We start from the raw sequence: 20,543 nt of genomic DNA, 5'->3' as shown, positions 1-20,543 counted from the left end.
TTTTGGGATTGTTCTGCGGGTTTAGCCGGCTCCGGTTGTGTGTTGGTATTACCGTAACCCGAGCCCGACATGGTTTTAAATTTGAGAAACTTAGAGAGGTTTTTAAATATTAGAGAGAAATGTAGAGAGAATGGTGTGTTATTGTTATAAAATGGGGTAGTTATTTATAGTGAGTTTGAATTAAAAAAAAACACATTTAAATAGCCTCCAACGGCTATTTTTGAAAACCAAAACCTTCCAACGGTTAGTTAGCTCCGTGGTCATAGCCGCGCCGGCCAACCGCGCCCGGCTCACCTGTGGGGCGTAGCGGTGTTCGTGAGCCACGTAGGCGGCCGCGCCCCCGTTCATCCCCCACTACCCTCAGCCTTACATGAGCTTCAAGTATTAAAAAACATATTTGCATAACATTTGACTCATTAACCGTTTTTTTAAAGTCATCCTTTAATTACCAATTCACGCTTGAAGAGGTAGGTCCCAGCAGAGCCCAGTTGGACCCGCAGGACTCACCTTGAAGAGAGACGTCTGCGCAGAAACCAACTGGATCCGCAGGACCCACCATGCTCAGAGACGTGACGTCCTTACGCGCAGTACGCAAGCTGTTCCCGCAGGAAATGCCTCCCAATGGTGAAGTACTCCGCCTGTCCCCGCAGCTGCGGATACAAGCCATCAGGGAAGGCCACCCGCGCAGCAAGGCTACACGCACAAGGCACTTAGCTCTCAATAATTCAGTTGTCACCTGAAGGAATGAGCAAAGCCGGGAACAATCCCGCACAAAGGCGGGAGGGGGAATACTCCCGCCCAAATAAGCCAGTCCGTACGATACGGGAAGATCTTCTGTACTGTACCTGACGAGGTATGGGCAAAAGATCTGACCAAAGATACGACAGCTCATTGACAGCAGTATGGCGAGCAGCATGCTCTTGTACTGTATGTCACTATTAGCCGCTGCCTACTCACCAACTCCTGTCATACCACGTGCATAGCCGGCAGTTGATGGAAAATGAATAGTACACAGCAGGCCTGGTCACTGTCAGCCGCTGCCTACCCACCAACTACCAGCATGGCACGTGCGTAGGCCACAGTTGGTAGAACAGGAATACTATTCAGCCGGCTACACCTTCTTGGAAACCTACCTTCGGCTATAAATACCCCAAATAGTATGATCATCTCATCTTATCATCATATACTATCTCGTATTACATATTATACCTAATATCTGCTCTAGCAATCTCTTAATATACATTTATATTTAAGAGCAATCTAGTCTGATTCTCACGCCGGAGGGTGGTCACAAGGAGGAACCCCCCCTTCTCAGTGACGAGCTCACGGTGTCTGTTTTGCAGGTTATCAGAAGAACCATCTTTGCCGGGTCTAACCCCTCGTGGGAAACATCTATTCAACCCCCAGGTTACCCGTAATCTGCCCGGGGCCGATTAGTGTTTCTTCAACGCTTAACCAAATTGCTAAAAGTGTGTGCTCATATAGAAAAAACCGATCCAAACTAAAACAAGCACGAACCAAAACAATGGCTGACTGTTTTAAAGTTTTTTGCTTTTTGTAAAATCAAACTTACGGTTAGGTTTTGGTTTAATAAAAATCAAAAAACAAACCGAAATTATAGGTTCATTAGTTATATTTTATATTAAGTGGTTTATAAGAATTTAATAAATATTATGTAAGTTAAATATTTTAACCAAAATGTATAATAATCAATTACTTAGTTATTAACAAAATGATTCTAAAAAATTTTTCCCTCCAAAAAATTAAATGACAAAAGCGAATCCGAACCCAATCCAAAACCAAAAAACCGAAACTGAACATTTTTTAAAAATTCAAAAACTAAAGTTTCGGTTTTAAACAAAAACCAATCCAAACCAAACCATACACACCCGAGCATTAAGATTTTACATCACTGAACTACCCATTAGAGATGAGATCGGTACCGTACCAAAAATCACAAAATTTTGGTACCGGTATTGAAATGTTCAGTTTAGTATCAGTTCGGTACCGATATTTAATGCAAAATTCGAGAAATACTGGTATCAAAAACTCAAAACTTGATACCGATTCGATACTGACGATACCAAATTTAATACCGATTAAGTACCGGTACCGAAAACGCTTGCTACACATTTAAAAAAACTAACAAGAATTTTGTGAATAAATGACTAATCATATAAACAAACTAGTAGTGATGGTAACCCTGTTGTCAAGAATAAAAATAATAATAAATAACAAATAATAATAAATAATAATATAAATAAAATAAGCAAGAGAAGGAAGACCAGTTGTTCATCCATTTCTTTCTTCTTTCTTCTTTCTTCTTTCTTCATCTTCTCTCTCTAGACTTTCATCGTCTTCTTTTCGTCGGCGTCAAACCCACCAACATTCCCAATATTATTATTATTATCATCACGATCTTCCCCAATCACTATCTTAATCGTCAATTCGACTATCAACAAACAAAACCCTAGTTTCAATTTGTAAGTTTTCGCCTCTTTTTACTCTAATTGTGTAGCGTGTTGTTGACGTATGCGTCGTTGGACTGTAAAAATGTAAGCTTTTTAGGGTTTGAGCTTGTTTAAGTGTGTTGATTTTGTGGGGGTTTTGGGGTATGTGTTTGATTGGTTGTAATTTGGGGGTTTTGTGGGTATGGAGTTAATTGATGTGTTTTGATGGTGGTGGTTGGTGATTAAGTGTTTGATTTGTTCATGCGTTGTGAAATTGAGGTTCGTAATGATTTAAAGATCGTTAATTGGAGTTGATTGATTTTGTTTATATTGAAATTAGGGTTCTTGAGCTTTCAGTTTTAGACTTTATAAGTTTTAAATTTAATGAATTAGTATATGTTGCTTAATCTTGTAAACCATTATGTGATATGATTTGATATTGAAACTAGGGGTGTGCATGGTTTGGTTTGGTTATTAGCTTAAACCGAAACTAAAACCGAAGTCATTGGTTAATTTGTTTAATTAGCCATTCGGTTTTCGGTTCGGTTTATAAGGTTAGTTTGTCAGTTTTTTTGTCTGGTGGGCCGGTTTGGTTAATTTTGGTTGATGACAAAAACTAAAGCTGGGATAAATTTATTTGCTTAAAAAGGTGTAAATAGTTAAATACACGAAATGAACATATAAAACATGAAATACATGAAAGTATGAATTGTTCGGTTTGGTTCGGTTAATTTCAGTGAACCGAGGGTACAACAAAAACGATAACTGATTGTCGGTTTTCAGTTAATCGGTTTTTGGTTTGGTTTTGTTGGTTTTCATTCCGGTTAACGGTTTGGTTATTGCTCACCCTTAATTAAAACTGATATCTGACTTTGTGTTGTATTTTGTTAGACGGGGCAGTGCACGGGTCAAAGTTCTAGTTTTTACGCATGCTGAAGGGGTAAACAAAGTAAAAAAGAATGTTAGAGGCTCCAAAGTTTACAGGCATGATGGGCCTAAACAACGGTCATGATAATTTCATTGACCTGTCACAAGGGTTTTATCACAAGCTCGGTGAAGGGTCGAACATGTCAATCGACAGTTTCAACAGTTTACAAATGAGCAACGGTGGCGGTTCGGTTGCAATGTCTCTTGACAACAGTAGTGTTGGTCCAACGAGTCCCACACACGTATATTAAACCACCAGGGTTTAAAACGTACCAAGAATTACACGGACGCACAAAGTGTGAACCGAGGTCGAGTTTCACAAGGGTTAAGTGACGATGCGTTGGCTCGAGCTTTGTTGGACCCTCGGTTTCCAACCGAAGGGCTTGAGAATTTTGATGAGTGGACGATTGATTTAAGGAAATTGAGTATGGGGCCCGCTTTTGCACAAGGTGCGTTTGGGAAGCTGTATAAAGGGTCTTATAATGGTATAGATGTTGCTATTAAGCTGTTAGAAAAGCCTGAAAATGATGTTGACCGGGGTCAACTTATGGAGCAACAGTTTCAGCAGGAAGTTATGATGCTTGCGACATTAAAGCATCCGAATATTGTGAGGTTTATTGGTGCGTGTAGGAAACCGATGGTGTGGTGTATTGTGACTGAGTATGCAAAGGGTGGTTCGGTTAGGCAGTTTTTGACTAAAAGGCAAAACAGATCTGTGCCCTTGAAATTGGCGGTTAAGCAGGCGTTGGATGTTGCTAGAGGAATGGAATACGTGCATGCACTTGGATTGATTCATAGAGATTTGAAGTCGGATAATCTTTTGATTTCGGCTGATAAGTCGATTAAGATTGCAGACTTTGGTGTTGCTAGAATTGAAGTGCAGACTGAAGGGATGACACCTGAGACTGGGACTTACCGTTGGATGGCCCCGTAAGTTTTCTTGACTTTTTTTGAATTTGATGTCTTTTTAAAATTGTTTTTTTACTTTTTCGATATGTGAAACTTATTTCAGGTTAGTAGGATTGCTTTAACTGTTAAGTGTTTAATTGCATACTGAAAATTTACTGCAACCCGAATAGTAAACGGGTGGTTCGGTTCGAGTAATGCATATATCCATAGAATGTAAATTGCACAATAGAAGGTATCATGAGAACTATAAAGATATGAGAGAACTTACAGAAAATCACTTTTAAACAATATTTTTTAATTTATTTTTCCATTCTTTTTGTATCTTATTAATCTTTGCCAAAAATAAAAGAATATAAAAAACTATATGTAGTTAGTGAGTTACATATATATATATATATATATATATATATATATATATATATATATATATATATATAAGTCGTAAGCTACGTATATGTTCCTCATATATGAGATGCATATATGTAACTTCGTGAGCTACATATTTTTAATTTTTTTACAATATTAACCTTAGTTTTCTCGCAACGTTGTGGTTTTCTCATGAACCCTCTCCTACAGTCCCAAATACGCACACAAATATATATATATATATATATGTATATTATTAGTAATTTGACTGTTTGACGTATGCTGAAGTTTGTTAGTCGTTTGACTGTGAGTTAGTTACAACTTTAATTTCTTGTATGTATTTAAATTATATATATAGCCATATAGGTAGCTTGTGTCTCTCTTGTATTAGTCAACATCACTTATGAAGTTTACCTACTTATTCTCTCACTACAAATTGACTTCCATACCTGAAATATATGTGTGTGTGTACATATACATTTTTTGCTGAGGTTTTATATATACATAACATAAACATTTGTATGCAAGAAGTAACAGTTTTTTTAAATATGAACTAGTTATAGACAAAACTAAACGATTTAGGTTTATTTTTTTTTGTGCTCGCGATAATTTAGTCTTTTGTGATGAATTTCGTCCAATATACATATACATATACATATAAACATGACTGGTATGCTTACATTTAGAGAACTGTCTACTTGTATAAACGTAGGGAGATGATTCAGCATAGGCCTTACACACAAAAAGTAGACGTGTACAGCTTCGGGATAGTTCTCTGGGAGCTAATAACCGGGATGCTCCCGTTCCAAAACATGACCGCCGTGCAAGCAGCATTTGCGGTGGTCAACAAAGGTGTCCGCCCCACCATCCCACCCGACTGCCTTCCAGTACTCGGTGAAATCATGGTCCGTTGCTGGGACGGGAACTCAGATGTGAGACCACCGTTCTCAGAGGTGGTTAGAATGCTGGAACATGCTGAAACCGAGATCATGACCACGGTTCGTAAGGCTCGGTTCAGGTGCTGCATGAGTCAGCCCATGACAACTGATTGATGTGTGAAGTATGAATGAATGAATATAAGAAAAGGTGAAAAAGGTAAAGAAATGACATGAAAAAAAAGGTGATTTTTATATGTCATCTATGTGTATCTATTAATATTATCAGGGTAATTTCTTTCTTCAGATAGGGTGAAAAAAGGAAGAAAATTATGATATCATATCAACTACTACTGCTTGTTTTATGGGTTTATTTTCCGGCTTTTTTTTGTTGAATATTTATGGATTATGTTGCTAAGTTAGTAGTAATGGAGAAGATTTGTGTTGTATTTAATTATATATATATAATGATGATGATGTTTCTTGCTATATTTCTAACACTAGACTTTTCTTGGTTTGTAATAGTTTCGGTTTTGATTGCTTGGTTTTGGACAGTTAACTGATAGGTGAATGGTGTGTTAATATCATGGTTGTAAAAATCACGTTTAGGCGATGATTAATCGTTAGTATTAGTCAGTATCCCGCTGATTGCTTGAAGATTGATCGTTTATTTGGTGAAAATCGGTCAAAATTATAAAAATATAAAGCTTGGTATATGTATGTATATTAAAAAAATTACATATAAATTTTTATTCACTTAATTCCATCGCTCGACTAGTGTCTAGCAAGTTATTCAACACTGATTAAAGAGTAAACTGCGGTTTTCATCTCTGTGGTATGTCAAAATCTGCGGTTTTAGTCCAATAGTTTCAAGTTTGTGATTTTCATCCATGTGGTTTTATTTCATCTGCAATTAAACCCGAGTTCATTAATCCTGTTAAGTATGGTCGTTAAACCCAACAACGTACCTTTCACGTGAGGGATAGTTTTGTCCCTTTGTTTCTTCCCCAAATACACCCCAGCCCTCACGTAGTCACGTGGCTTGCGAATTACGAATGAGTTTATTTGGGGAGAAAAAGGACAAAAATTCCCCTCACGTGAGAGGCACGTTGATGGGTTTAACAACCAGACCTAACAGGGTTAATGAATACGGGTTTAATTGCAAGTGAAATGAACCATATAAACGAAAATCGTAAATTTGAAACTATTGGACTAAAACCATTAGACAAGCTACGGGACGGAAACGCAGTTCACTCCTGATTAAAAGTCGTTGGACAAGTGGTTTTGTGAAAGTTGGTAATCTTTTGCATGAATCAACTTTTGGTTTGGTGTTTTCTTTTACTAAGACATAATTTGGAATGGTACTAAAAGAAAAGGTTGATGTGATGATCAAAGTTTTAATATATGTTTTTTAGTGAACAGGTATGTTGGACCACCTTTGTATGACAATTATTTTTCCACCTGGACATGAAGATATCAAATATTAATCAAAAGATGTAACTTTGATGCTAACTAACCTTTAAAAATACATAATATTTTATTAAAAGATATTGTTTCGGGTCTAAGTAATTTGACTATTAATATTTAATACCCTCCATTTTGGCACTAACAAGTTTTTTTTCACTATAAGCGGTTGTATGTTTGTTTATGTTCTTGTTTTCTCGTTTGTTTTGATTGGATTGCTTGCCTCTTATAAGTTGTTACTTTTTTGGTTTCAATAATATTGGCTTTTCTTAAAAAAAGAAAAAAAAAACATCAAAAGAGATGAATTATAACTAGACATGTATATTACATACACTTTGAAATTTAACTTAAAAATATTTGAAGTGACCTGGATGACATCATAATGAGACACATTCACTACCTTTCTTCGGTTTTCTTCTCCAATTACGTAATTTTCTTCAGACATCTTCTTCCACAAGACCATTTTTGTGAAATCAGACGATGAAACCGACAAAGACAAACTACCTTCACTAGAAAAAGTTCATATTGATTATAAAGATAATCAACAATTAAATGATAATCACACTTAAAAAAAGATCATTCTTTAAATAACAATCAAATGTATCAACTCTACTTGGGTCCACCATGACTACTCTTTGGAGGTGATTAATAGGGGCGGTTCTTTCACGTTTGGCCGTTGGCAAAGGTGGCAATGACAGGTGGTGTGAGAAGGTGACATATTTCTTTAGCCTTTTTTAAACTCCTTTTTCATATAAAACTCAATAAAATCACATAAACTACACTTTATTATAAAACTTCTATAGCATGACTCTAATAATAACATGCTATCTTAACTTTTATTAATATACTTAAGAATGTGATTTATGACATGTAGAGTTATAATGAAGTGATCAAAGACTTGTATGAGTTTAGCATACATGGATTTGGGTCATTTTTGGTTGAATCGTAAACACATATAGCTAAGTAGGTTGGGTTCGGGTTGACAAGGCTAGTTCAGTGGTTTAAATTGTTTTAACCATTTTATATTTCCTAAAATAGAAATTGACATCAACTTCTTATAAACTTATAGTAACTGTCTTATATGTATCTGTATTTTTATTGTAAATTTATAATCTTAGAGTATTAATATGAAACACATTAACACCCCCCACCCCCCCCCCCCCCAAAAAAAAAAGGAGGTTTAAATGTGTTCGTGTCAACTCTTGAATATTTATATCATGTTTGGATTCTAGTGAATGATCTAAATTTGTAGGTTTATATTAGGTTCAACCTTTAACGTACAAGATCTATTTAGCGCTTTTGAATATTACCTGGATATACTAATAAAAGTAAAAATGGTAAATTACTCGACATTAGTATACCCTCATCAATACACTTCGTTCCCAAGGGTTGTCAGCTTCGTCACCCCCTCCTTTCGAACATGCCAACATGAAAGAACTCATTATAAGGGGGTCAGAGATAGGGGTCTCTGGGCCACCCTCTGATTCTCAACATTAGTCATTCAACGAAGTGAGGATATAAGTAAAGTAGACCACAAATATATGTAAGTGTAAAGAGCATGGAGTGAAATGGTCAATAACATCGCTGGGGGTGGTTATTGACAACTTGATCACTTCAGTTGAACGCTCCAGCAGCTTAGAAAGTATTGCTCAAGCTGAACTGTCTAATCAGCTGAATCGCTTGCACATATAGTTCTTATCTGTCTGTTGTTCTATGTTTCAGGTTTGAACCTTACCATTTTGGTAAAAATGACTTCTTGAAGAATATTTAACACGTGCATGTGTGATCAAATTACTCTATTTTCAGATAAAAAAGGTTGACCACAAAATTCACTCTTCATGACACATCACAAGATGTTAAAGCGTCGGAAGCGTCAAAGCGCTAAAACATAAGTTTTTAACCTTTTTATCTTCTGTTTTAGCTTTGGTGATTGGGCTACCCGTCATCAATATTTTAGAGCTTAAATCTATTATATTATTTTATGTTAATATCTTTTAACACTCGTATATTAAAAGATCTCGGTGGGGACAAATAATTAAATATCATCTAGGTTACGTTACAATCAGGTTTTACGATATCCAAATGTACAAGTTTTAACGGTAGACGTTAGCATCACTTGAGATTTACGTGATGAAAAAAGTGATGTTACGGAAACTTGAGCAACGAATATTACTAACACTGGCCTCCAAATTCATTTTGGCAGCGACGATTACGTCATAAATAATAATAAATCTCAACTGCTCTGTTCATGCATTCCATAGTTTCCTTTGATCAGTTCATCACAATCTTAATTAGGTTAAACAATGGAGGTAATGAGTGTTTCCGTCACTTCTCCGGTATTTGTTTCGATTCGTAATAAGACGAAGAAGACGGTTATTTACCGGAAGTTTGCGTTCAAATCCACGACTGATGATTTATATTTAACGAATCGGTCTTCAATCGGTTACAGAATTCAAGCAGTTCATCTGGATGAGGTAGTGATAACTGCTTTAAATGTTGTTATTAACCTAATTTATTAACTAATTGTGTCTGATTTTAGGAGATTTTGGTAACTGCATAATTGTTGATTGATTAACTAGAAATTTTAATCAGTAATAATTTTAATGGAAAGTGATAATTATATTAACGTTAGTGTAATTATGTAATTAAATGTTGTATATATAATTACGCTAAGTGATTCACACAATTAGCACGTTAATTTAATTTGTACGTTAAGTTTCCTTGATGTGTGTGAAGACTTACAGTTGATATGATGAGTATGTTCTACCATTTAAGGATTTAACAAGTGGTTAATAACTTAATAAGACAGTGTTAGTGTGTTACCTTATTTAAACAAGATTACTTACTCTTCATTTCTAATTACTTCTCAGCCAAATTTTATGCTCATCAACCACAAAGTTTATTTGAGTGTCCTTACTCCTTACTGATTTACCGCCATATTTTCTGGTTTTTGTGCTTGTTATCTTATAGAATTAATGCTTCTATGAAAAACATTTAGCTTCAAAAACCATCACTAACACGAAACTTAACAAATATATGTAAAGGTTATTACACATTTCGTCTGTTAAAAACAAATCCTCTACTTTTTAGGGAAGTTATGCTTTAAAAAGCAGAGTTTAGTTCCCTAAGATTGAATTATATCATACATAAGATCCCAATTGCAAATGTTTGATTGATTTTATCAGATTGCCTTAAGTACATATGAGTCTCACAACATGACTCTTGATAAGCGTATTTAGTGGTTGATTACTAGCTGAATTTTCATAACGTCTTTGTTCTGAACCATGAAATGTTGGCATATTATATTACACTTGACAACTGTTAATTAGCAAATCATCTCAATGTTGTTATGCGTTTTATAGGTAGCTGCTGACAAGCCAGAACCATTAATTGGTTTGGTCAAAGATGTTGACTGGCCTTCCCCCAGCGATGAAGTCCCATTTTGGAAGAGGAAGTTTCACACTCGTGATATCAATCCAGAGATTCCTGTTAACATAGAGAAAGATTCTGATCTTTTGCATGTTATTCATGTGACTGCTGAAATGGCACCAATAGCAAAAGTCGGCGGACTTGGTGATGTTGTGACGGGGCTTGCTCGTGCGTGCTTATTACGTGGACATAAAGTCGATATTATGCTCCCTTTTTATGAGTGTATTCAGAAGGATGACATTCAAGAATTATCATTATTGACTACATATAATTCGTATTTTGATGGAAACTGGATACAAACTAGCGCATACAGTGGATTAGTATCAGATATTCCAGTTATATTTATTGAACCAATGAACCAATTCTTTAAAGGTGAAGGTGTATATGGAGGTTCATACAATGAGTTGGAAGCTTATCTATTTTTCAGCCGTGCCTGCCTTGAATGGATGCAGGTTTGTAGGTTGTTATGTACATTTTTCTAGTTGTGATGAAAAAAATATAATCTATGATGTATTGAATACGTTTTATATCCATATTTACACAGTTATACATTACCTTTAAGAAGTGTGAGAATGTGTTTAAGCAGTGATTGATTAAATGCAGGTAACTGGAACACAACCTGATATTATACATGTCCATGAATGGCAAATTGGTGCACTGCCACTGCTCTACTGGGACATGTACTGTTATCTTTCACTTCAGGTATGACCTTAGCTTGAAGCTGCACCCTAGTTTGTTATTTCTTTATGGGGATCACTAAAGGTTCTAAGAGAATCCTTTGATTAATAGAACTAGAATTTGTACTTTGTAGAAACCAAGAATAGTATTGACAATCCACAATATGGAGCATTATGGGGAATGCAGGTATTCTCATTATTATTGCTCCTTTGTTATTGATACACATGTGATATGTGTTCTGTGTGTGCTTTAACTTAACACACTTACTTTTTTATGATACCGTCTTTCTTATTTCCTATGTTTATTCAGCAGTTTCATACCTGATTATAACATTTGTTTTCAAATTAACATAAATTTTCATTAGAAAACATAAGAGTGTCTTAAACATCTGTTTATGCAAGCCAATGGTCTCCCAAGATTTAGATAAAATCATAATTGAGCATACTTTGGTTCTTTTGGCAGACAAGAGCAGCTCAATAAGTGTGGCCTTGATGGATCTTTATATGCAACTGCTGACAAGGTAAGTCATAATATTAGTTATGTTTCATCTCATCTCTTACCAATGAATGCATTACTTTCTTCTTTACCAAATTGACAATTGAAATTAATCATCTTTGAGCTATGATAATAAGATGCAATTTTGTGTTATCTTGATTTTAGTTAACTATATTAGGTGGAGAAAATTATTATTATTATTAATTTTATTTTTGTATATTTCAATTAATAGGCAATTGATGATCGAACCATTGGCCACAATCCTGAAAGGCTGAGTTTACTGAAAGGAGCCATTGTGTACAGCAATTTAGTAGTGTAAGTAGTTTATGGACTTCTGCAGGCAATTCAATTTGACTAATATAATACATAACATGTATACTTGATAGTGTTTCATCATGATGAGGTATCATTATGCCAATCTGTTCGGTTTAACCCAAAATGTATTATTTTGCCTGACAAATGGAAGTAAATAATCAAAAAAGGACTTCATCATTGAATCTAAGAAACTGTAATTAATTATTACTCTTTCTACACTACGCGCGCGCGCACACACACACACATATTCCAAGAGTTCATCATGAGTTTATGACAGATTATTATTGTTTCTTTTTCCAGTACGGTGTCTCCAACTTACCTCCAAGAAACACTTTGTTCTGGATGGCTTGCAAATGCTTTGCTAACAAATCGTTACAAGTAAGCATATTGGACATTTGATTTATTCTACTCATGTTACCACTTTGTTATAACCGGACACCTGTCATCATTTGATGCACTATTTTACATTTTATTTTGTTTTCTATTTTTAAACTTGAATGTCTAATCAACTCATTTCTGTTTCATACATGGTGCTAGGGTTGCATATTGGATTTCCTGTTTATGTCATATCCTATTCCTAACTGTCTAATTATTGTGTACTGTAGGTACCATGGTATTCTAAATGGGATTGACACTGTAATGTGGAACCCTGCTTCTGTAGCATTCTTGCCTGCCAATTATCATGGTATTATACGAATATACATAGTTTTTATTCATATTCCTTATGGCTTATCAAATAAATGCACTACACTAACATTTTACCGATTCAGAACATAACAAAATTATGCGGTCATCTTAAATAATTTGATTTTATAAAGTCAAAATCACGAAAATAATCATTTTGTTGTGTATTATACATGTATAGCCATGTCATAAACACATCACTCATTTAGTGATGTGACTAAGAGCCGTGTGTCTACTTTTACTCGCACATTAGACTTTTTCCCACTAACAAACAAATGTGATATGTGACAGCATATCACGTATAGTTGGACATATATTAATTATTATTCGTGTATAGATCCACACATATACTATTATTCGCGTAACTCATGACCATATGCGTGAAATTGTTGTGACATGACTATACATGTTTAACACAAAAATGGCTACTTTCGTGATTTTCTTTTTTTAGAAATATAACTTTTAATGTAAATGCACCATACTAACATTTTTCTCATTTAATTAAGCTCACGACACTGGTGGAAAGGAAGTATGCAAACAGTATCTTCAACGAGGGCTTGGTTTGGCCTTTGAAGGCAGGGTGCCTTTAGTTGTTTGCATTTCTAGATTGGTTGCTCAAAAGGGTCTTCATCTAATTAAACATGCAATCAGTCATATTGAAAAGCATGTAAGTTTGTTACATGTTATTTTACAACTAGTCTTATCATATTCACACAGAATAAAATACTCAAATTAATACATGCTCTTCTTCCTTGTTTCTTATAGGGTGGACAAATGATAGTGCTGGGAAAAGCTCCTGATGGTAGGGTTCAAAAAGAATTTGAAGATCTAGCTAATTTGGTAAATTTTTGTTGAACTGTTTGTCTTTGTTTTATTATTATTATTATTATTATTATTATTATTATTATGATTATTATTATTATTATTATTATTATTGTTTTTTTTATATATTTTTTAATCTAATTGCCTGTCGCTTGTTTTGTTTTTCTAGCATAACAAAGGTTCTACAATCCGAATACTCTTGATGTATAGGTAACGTGGCATGCATAAATTAACAAAGATGCTTTGAATTTGTTACAAACTTAAACTTGCCTTGTATATTATAACATTATATGTATGTTAATTGCAGTGAGGAGCTGTCACACATGCTGTATGCTGGTGCTGACATGGTGTTGGTTCCTTCTATATATGAGCCATGTGGACTTGCTCAGTTGATTGGAATGCGTTACGGATTGGTAAATGATTCTGTTAAAAACATATCCTTTCCTTTCTATGATATAATTATCTACAAACTAGTATAAGTGTTGTCATATGGCTGATTATTCAGGTACCAATAGTAAGGAAAACTGGTGGTCTTGCTGACACTGTTTTTGATATGGATGATCACTCACAACCTGAGATGGCCAACGGGTAATCATATGAATTATGAATTAAAATTATTCTGTTAATATGTTAAAAACTCACCTTTTCTGCTGGTTTATAGTTTTTTTATGAAAGTGTTGCGGGTCAACCTTAATTTCCACAAATAGGTTACGTATTTGAATACTTGATCAAGTATATCTCACATTAAAATGTTATTTCTTTTTCTATACAGGTTCGTCTTTGAAGGGATTGATGAAGGTTCTCTAAGTCAGGCTCTTGATCGCGCATTTTTCTATTACAATGGAAGTAAGTTCACGTAATTACTTCATATTTTACCAATCATTTCTGTGTATTAAGAAATCTCTGTACTATTCATTGCAGAACCAATCAAGTGGGCGAATATAGTTCAGAAAGTTATGCAAATTGACAACAGCTGGAATAAAACCGCTGGAAAGTACATTGATTTATACAACTCAATAAGAGTGAGATGGTGACCTTCTGAGTGCACCATATTTTTGTAAGTGATACAGAACCAAGTTCCCCCAGCTTTTAGCAGTTATTTACATAGTTCATGTGAAACCTTTGACATGTTTTGCATGTATGTTTGCATACTAAAGAAACTTATTTTCAATGGAAATTCTATATTAAAGCACATAATCAACATTTATGTAGATATCCAAAACCTTAAAGTAGCAAAAAGAGGGTCGGGATATTTCCATTCATTCCTTAACTTGAGAGAATTACACTTGTTTTGGGGAGCAATTGAATTAGCACCCTGCGATAACCCCAAAAAGAACATCAAAATTACATGAAAAAGTCTTCGGTTGCTCGCCACCACCTACCTCTAGAAACAATGAAGGGATGAAGAACTACAAGGTTGCGAAAGTCGAGGGTTATTCATCCTGATTGTCGATGTCAATTCATGTAACTTCAAGGCAACAATATCCAGGATTCACAGATTCAACCTTCACTTTGCACGAGAACTTCCTACAATATTTACTGTACTTCCTTATGTTCTTCCACATGAAGCGACTCTGCAACTTTATCAGCAAGTTGTGTTACTAAAGTATCGTTCACAACCGGTACGTTTTTTGTAAATTCCCGCTCTTTAGACCTCTTTTCCTGCACATCTTTCTCTTTCTCATCATAGTAACTGAAATCATCTAACAATGATGTACTTGATTCATGGTCTTTAAATGTTTTCAGCATCGCATTACCCGCTTCTAATTTCACCTACTCGAAGACAAGTTCAAAATCACAACTTGACCGAAACTGTGACCTTTAGAAGTCTAGATACAGATTTAAAGAATGTGTTTTTTAAAAAAGAAATACCTCTTGTGAATCTCTACTATGAGTGACCGGTTTGTTGTCATTGTTGTCGAGAATAATATGTCTGAATCGACTGTTTGGGACATCTTTAATGATGTGCCATTTGACCCGAAATTGACCACTCCATCTGTCCTGGTGCCAGTATTCTGCATCATTCACAAAATCTACAGGACCCACCATTTCAGCCACCCCACAAAACTGTCCACTAGCATTCACCTGTAATAATTTCAATCATCAGAAACTCGCAACTTTATTAATTTGTTTATTCATTGAAGAATCTTACTGAAAAGAAGAGGAAAACCGGACAGGTGGCATCCGATTCCTTTGATTCTTGATAAGCAGCATCTAGTTTTCTGTTTCCCAATGGTGTACTGGCCCAAACACTGTACTTGATACTTTTATGAACATTTTCTTCACTAAAAGACTTTATTACAAAAAACTTAGCACTGTCATAAATTGTAACAAAATCGGGTCGGTTGTAAAGCTCAAGATCGAGCCTAGAAGAAACGTCGTTTTTACTGTCACCAGTATTGTTAATATTATCATTTCCCTTTTGTTTTGATGCCCTTGGTCCTCTGCTACTGGTAGTAGTATCATGTGATTCAGTGATCATGTTAACTGCATCCCGTTCCTTGTTCTTCCCAACTTTTTCGGATACAAAGCGGTTTAAGTGACTAGCTTCCCCATGAAAAACGGAATTCCCATTATACCCTCGAAAAGATCCGCTTTGTGGGTATCCTCTTGTGGAGGAACCTGATACCGACCTGTGTCCATAAGTTGTCTGCTGCTGTGGAATCTAGAAATCAAGAGCATAATATTGTATTATTAAAATCATACAATATATATACACACACACTATATTGAAAATGTAAAAAAAGTGAAATTTAAAATAACATATAATGAGTGAACAAACCTGACTGAAAATGTGCTCATATGAGCCATAAATGCCAGCTGGCGAAGGGTATAAGGCTGCTGATGTTAATGGAGCTGAATAGCTACTTGTATCTGAGGACATTGATCGATTTGGTGCTGAATCACCAGAACCGATGTCCCCGGGATACCTATAATATCCCACATTATTATTTCCAGCATATTGCAAATAATAACCAGATCCGGGACCCAGAAAGACGTTCTCAGAGAACGCCTCTTGGCCACTATTGGTTGGAAGAGCAGATGTAACTTGAGGAGAAATAGGGTGCGAGTAATAATTTGGGGACATTGGTACTTGATGTGGTGAAAACAGTTGACCATCTATCATTAATGGAGATAAAGGACTAGTAACCGGAGAAAATTGGCTGTACGCCATTTGGGCATCGTACGCGTATGCAGGGTGAAATAATAATGATGCATTATCATTATGCATAGCCTGCATAAGATCAATAACATAGTGATGAGAACATGTGAATTCAATAAATAAAAATTAAAAAGTGTTTATTCTCACCGGAGGCACAATCTGTAAGTTATTAGCATGAAGATAGTTTGAATAGTCTCCCCAGGTAGCCGAGCCATCATCATAACCTGATGCTGAAGTACAAGCATAAAATTATAGAATTTTCGAGGACCAAAAAGATCACATTGTTAACCATATGCTATAAAAAACTAACCTCCATAAAAGTAGGTTTGTTCTTGAGGAGTAAAAGCATTCGGTTGGTTTACAGAGTTCCAAGCTTCATTTGTATTCAATGCTTCTGATTGGTTGGAAACGTTTCTTACGGGCCCTGTGATGGCGGCATCCGGAGGAGGATTTGGAGACGCAATCCTTTCGTTTTTGGGAGAAACCGGCTGATAATGATACAAATAAATAACTAACTAAACAAATTATTTAAAACATATACAAATGGAAATACAAGACCAAAGGCTAAAATGTACCTTATCCGCGGGCACAAGCACACCACCTGCTAAAAGAATCATAATTGTAAGAATGTAAGAGTTAGTAACTTCAAACATAACAGTAACACTGGTTATAAACATATAATAGTTTGATCATGTCATGATGCTGACATGGCAACAATAAACCAATCATATTACTTGAAAAAGATGACGTGGCTCATGAAAAATATATATCAATATCATTCCACATTGACCAAATCACTAGTCAAAGTCAACACATATCCAATAACTTGATGATTTTACACAAAGCTTCATTTCTAGGGCTTACAATAAACTAGATGCACGATCCGAACACGAAACCAAAGATCAATCATTTATTCAACCCGTGTAATACCCGCGATCGATCGAATAAAATAAATACTCCAAAAACAATCAATGATGCAATGTTGAATAATAAACAAGATCAATCATTTCCCCCAAATTATCACCAAAACAAATCACACAATATAATAATTAGATAAAAAGCAATGAATAGATACCAGCATGCAAGGGCAAATCTGGAATTGAAGCAGGAGAGACTCGATCTTTAGCCTGTTGACCTTTTTCTTCCATGATTCTTCCAAAAATCAAATTAAATCTATAATTATTTATAAGTTATTATAAAAATTATTGAAGGAAAACAAAAGTGGGAATTCAAAATTGAAGGATCAAATTCAAAATCCTCATGAAAAAATTATTATATTATTAAGGGTTTTAGACTTTGATGTGGTAATGTGGTATGAAATATGAATGAATATATAGATACAGATTTGTTTATATATATATGACACGAATGGACCCACCCGCACTTGTGCTTGGTGTGGTGTGTCCATATGGGAAACTTCTCGCTCTTTTCCTTTTGGTATATATATTTTAATAATCAAATGTTTTTATAATCATGTGTCTATTTATTATTGGGGATTCCTCCGTAATAAAATAATAACCAACTTTGAAATTTGTTTTAATAAGGTTACTGATAAAAACTTTTGTTCCAATCAGGTTATTGAACTTTCATTTTTGTTTCAATCCTAGATATTTTATCTGGATAGCAGGTAATCTATGTTTTTTTCAATTTTTCAATTTTTTTACTTTGCATAATAACTTTTAAAGGCTGCGAAAATTAGTAAAAATGTGAAATATAATTTTAAAATTCCGAAAATTTGTAAAAAAATTCGGAAAATTGAGGTTCGGGTTAGAACGGGTCAAGGTCGGAACGGGTTTCGGGTCAGTTTTATTTTTTTAACCAACGAATCAGCGCGTTTTCAACACGTTACAACTCGTTTTAACAGCAAAGCTCGTTTAAGCGATTTTTTTTAGTTTGTTTCAGCACCTAACAGCTCGTTTAAGCGATTTTTCAGTTCGTTTCAGCACCTAACAACTCGTTTAAGCGATTTTCAGTTCGTTTCAGCACATAACAGCTCGTTTAAGCGATTTTTCAGTTCGTTTCAGCACTTAACAGCTCGTTTAAGCAATTTTGCAGTTCGTTTCAGCACTTAACATCTCGTTTAAGCGATTTTTAAGTTCGTTTCAGCACCTAACAGCTCGTTTAAGCGATTTTTAAGTTCGTTTCAGCACTTAACAGCTCGTTTAAGCGATTTTGCAGTTCGTTTCAGCACTTAATAGCTCGTTTAAGTGATTTTTTAGTTCGTTTCAGCACCTAACAGCTCGTTTAAGCGATTTTTCGGTTCGTTTCAGCACCAAACAGCTCGTTTAAGCGATTAGTAAGTTCGTTTCAGCACCTAACAGCTCACTTAAGCGATTTTTTAGTTCGTTTCAGCACTTAACAGCTCGTTTAATTAACTAGTCAAGACGAGTTTGTTACTAATTAACTACTCGTATCGGTAATGTAAACAAGGTAAACTAGACGCGACGAGTTAACTACCAATAAATTACTCGTATCGTTAATGTAAATCTGGTAAACTTATCAGAACGAGTTAATTACTAATAAAATACTCATATCGGGAATATAAACAAGGTAAACTAGTCAGGACAAGTTAACTAGATATGAACTACTCGTATGAGTAATGTTTACCAGGTAAACTTATCGAGACGAGTTACTTACCAATAAAATACTCGTATAATGGATGTAAAGTAATCGTTGACCAATATCTACTCGCAACGACTAGTTGACCAAACAAACTAACCATTCCGGTTAGTGTTTTGAAAAACAAACCGGTTCGATGCATTTGGTAATCAAACTCATCGTCATGGTTAGTTTGATAAACTACTCGCGTCTCTTAAGGTTTTATAATCTGCTCGTCGCGACTAAAGGATATCTTATTTACTCGTGAGCGTTGATTACGAGGCTTTAAACTTATTTAATCTTTACGAGTAGATGATTAGTGAAACTGGTCGTTAAGGTTAGTTTATAGACACGTGGCAAATTTTTATTTGTTATACAAACTACTCGTTGACAATCGTAAACTATTCGTCACGACTAGTTTATAATACCTATTTTGGGAATTTGTTTGAAATGACACCTAAAACCTGAAAAACGTATTCATAAACGTTTATTTTGGGAATTTCCCCTAAAAATGTTGTATTCTTTTCATTGGTAATGCGATTAAACTTTGTATCCCTTATGAACATACAAAAGCGTTTACTAATCTAAGAAGACGTTCGTGTTCTGTTTTTCTTAGTACATCCGGCATAGCAATATAGTATTAAAATTTGTACAACATTTTTATATAATTTTTAAACTTAACTATGACAACATCTAGTTTTTCGTCAGGTTAACTGATGACTTCAACCAGTAAACCAATAATACAAGCGGCCCGATATTCAAAACATTGTTATCCCTTGAGTCTTGCTCTAATACTAGTGTTGGCACATAGTGTCATCTCAAGGTTCGACTTATTATCTGATGGTGACATAATCGATTTACTAAATGTCACATAACACAATCAAACAAGATGAAGTTAAACTGAAAATACGAACAGTTGAATACAATAAAACATGTGTTGTATATTGCTCACAAGTACAAAACAATTATTATTTACAGACTGATTAACTGCGAGTTTTAAAGGACTCAAACGTGCACTTGGAGTCGCGTCATCGTTTAAACAAATTGGTTCAAGGCAACCGTCAGACGCCTCCGTTCCTTGCCCCGATATGCTAAGTTCCTAACTCGATTACGTACTAACTAGACACATTTCTCATTATAACTAAAAGTCTTATGGCCCATTAATAATAAACAACTTAATTACAATCCATAAACACTTGTTTTAACATAGCTTAATATAAGCCCAGCCCATAAGGTTTTAATGGCATCCAAGCTTTACTTACTACGCTAATTATCAAAAGGTAGAAAGCAATTTGAGGTTGCGAATGACTTGTGTGACGAAACCAATAGTTTTTCGTCAGGTTAAATGACTTCACTAGAACTGTAGTC

General features: G+C 35.0%; 2 protein-coding genes and 1 pseudogene across 4 annotated transcripts; 2 read left to right on the top strand and 1 right to left on the bottom strand.

The window, feature by feature from the left end:
• The first annotated feature begins 2,301 nt into the window (after positions 1 to 2,301).
• Positions 2,302 to 5,724, top strand: LOC143568209 (serine/threonine-protein kinase STY13-like; annotated as a pseudogene). The gene is made up of 3 exons (XR_013141538.1): positions 2,302 to 2,483; positions 3,342 to 4,307; positions 5,365 to 5,724. The product of XR_013141538.1 is annotated as a serine/threonine-protein kinase STY13-like (transcript).
• Positions 5,725 to 9,231: 3,507 nt separating this feature from the next.
• LOC143568184 (uncharacterized) lies at positions 9,232 to 14,626 on the top strand. Of its 2 annotated transcripts, none has more exons than XM_077054405.1 (15): positions 9,232 to 9,465; positions 10,354 to 10,872; positions 11,024 to 11,122; positions 11,232 to 11,284; positions 11,561 to 11,618; positions 11,826 to 11,908; positions 12,209 to 12,286; positions 12,514 to 12,593; positions 13,099 to 13,259; positions 13,358 to 13,432; positions 13,584 to 13,624; positions 13,722 to 13,827; positions 13,920 to 14,002; positions 14,187 to 14,260; positions 14,336 to 14,626. In XM_077054405.1, the coding sequence occupies exons 1-15, from the start codon at positions 9,295 to 9,297 to the stop codon at positions 14,446 to 14,448; spliced, it is 1,794 nt and encodes a 597-aa protein (XP_076910520.1). In that variant the 5' UTR covers positions 9,232 to 9,294; the 3' UTR covers positions 14,449 to 14,626. The 2 variants fall into 2 exon arrangements, with proteins under 2 accessions (XP_076910520.1, XP_076910515.1); XM_077054400.1 differs by having other exon boundaries at positions 9,232 to 9,468.
• Positions 14,627 to 14,657: 31 nt separating this feature from the next.
• LOC143568198 (YTH domain-containing protein ECT4-like) lies at positions 14,658 to 17,830 on the bottom strand. Its single transcript, XM_077054411.1, has 8 exons — positions 17,653 to 17,830; positions 17,153 to 17,181; positions 16,888 to 17,065; positions 16,725 to 16,807; positions 16,197 to 16,649; positions 15,567 to 16,079; positions 15,287 to 15,499; positions 14,658 to 15,187 (listed from the first exon to the last, which is right to left on the bottom strand). Exons 1-8 carry the CDS (start codon positions 17,723 to 17,725, stop codon positions 14,951 to 14,953), a joined length of 1,779 nt encoding a protein of 592 aa, XP_076910526.1. The 5' UTR covers positions 17,726 to 17,830; the 3' UTR covers positions 14,658 to 14,950.
• Positions 17,831 to 20,543: the final 2,713 nt, after the last annotated feature.

The sequence above is a fragment of the Bidens hawaiensis genome, unplaced genomic scaffold (genome assembly GCF_021521415.1).
Source record: "Bidens hawaiensis isolate Kalapana, Puna unplaced genomic scaffold, B.hawaiensis_p1.1 tig00001236_1, whole genome shotgun sequence".
Lineage (NCBI taxonomy): Eukaryota > Viridiplantae > Streptophyta > Magnoliopsida > Asterales > Asteraceae > Bidens > Bidens hawaiensis.
Note: the sequence above shows the minus strand (reverse complement) of the source record. Positions and strands in the feature narration are given on the sequence as shown.

What these genes read in the sequence shown, in the direction of transcription:
- LOC143568184 (XM_077054400.1), top strand. Translation starts at nt 9,295, where the DNA reads ATGGAGGTAATGAGTGTTTCCGTCACTTCTCCGGTATTTGTTTCGATT. An exon ending in CAGTTCATCTGGATGAGGTA is followed by an intron (nt 9,469 to 10,353) that starts GTGATAACTGCT and finishes TGCGTTTTATAG; the next exon opens with GTAGCTGCTGACAAGCCAGA. An exon ending in CCTGCCTTGAATGGATGCAG is followed by an intron (nt 10,873 to 11,023) that starts GTTTGTAGGTTG and finishes GATTAAATGCAG; the next exon opens with GTAACTGGAACACAACCTGA.
- LOC143568198 (XM_077054411.1), bottom strand. Translation starts at nt 17,725, where the DNA reads ATGGAAGAAAAAGGTCAACAGGCTAAAGATCGAGTCTCTCCTGCTTCA. An exon ending in ACAAACCTACTTTTATGGAG is followed by an intron (nt 16,808 to 16,887) that starts GTTAGTTTTTTA and finishes CTTGTACTTCAG; the next exon opens with CATCAGGTTATGATGATGGC. An exon ending in ATAGTAGAGATTCACAAGAG is followed by an intron (nt 15,188 to 15,286) that starts GTATTTCTTTTT and finishes GTCTTCGAGTAG; the next exon opens with GTGAAATTAGAAGCGGGTAA.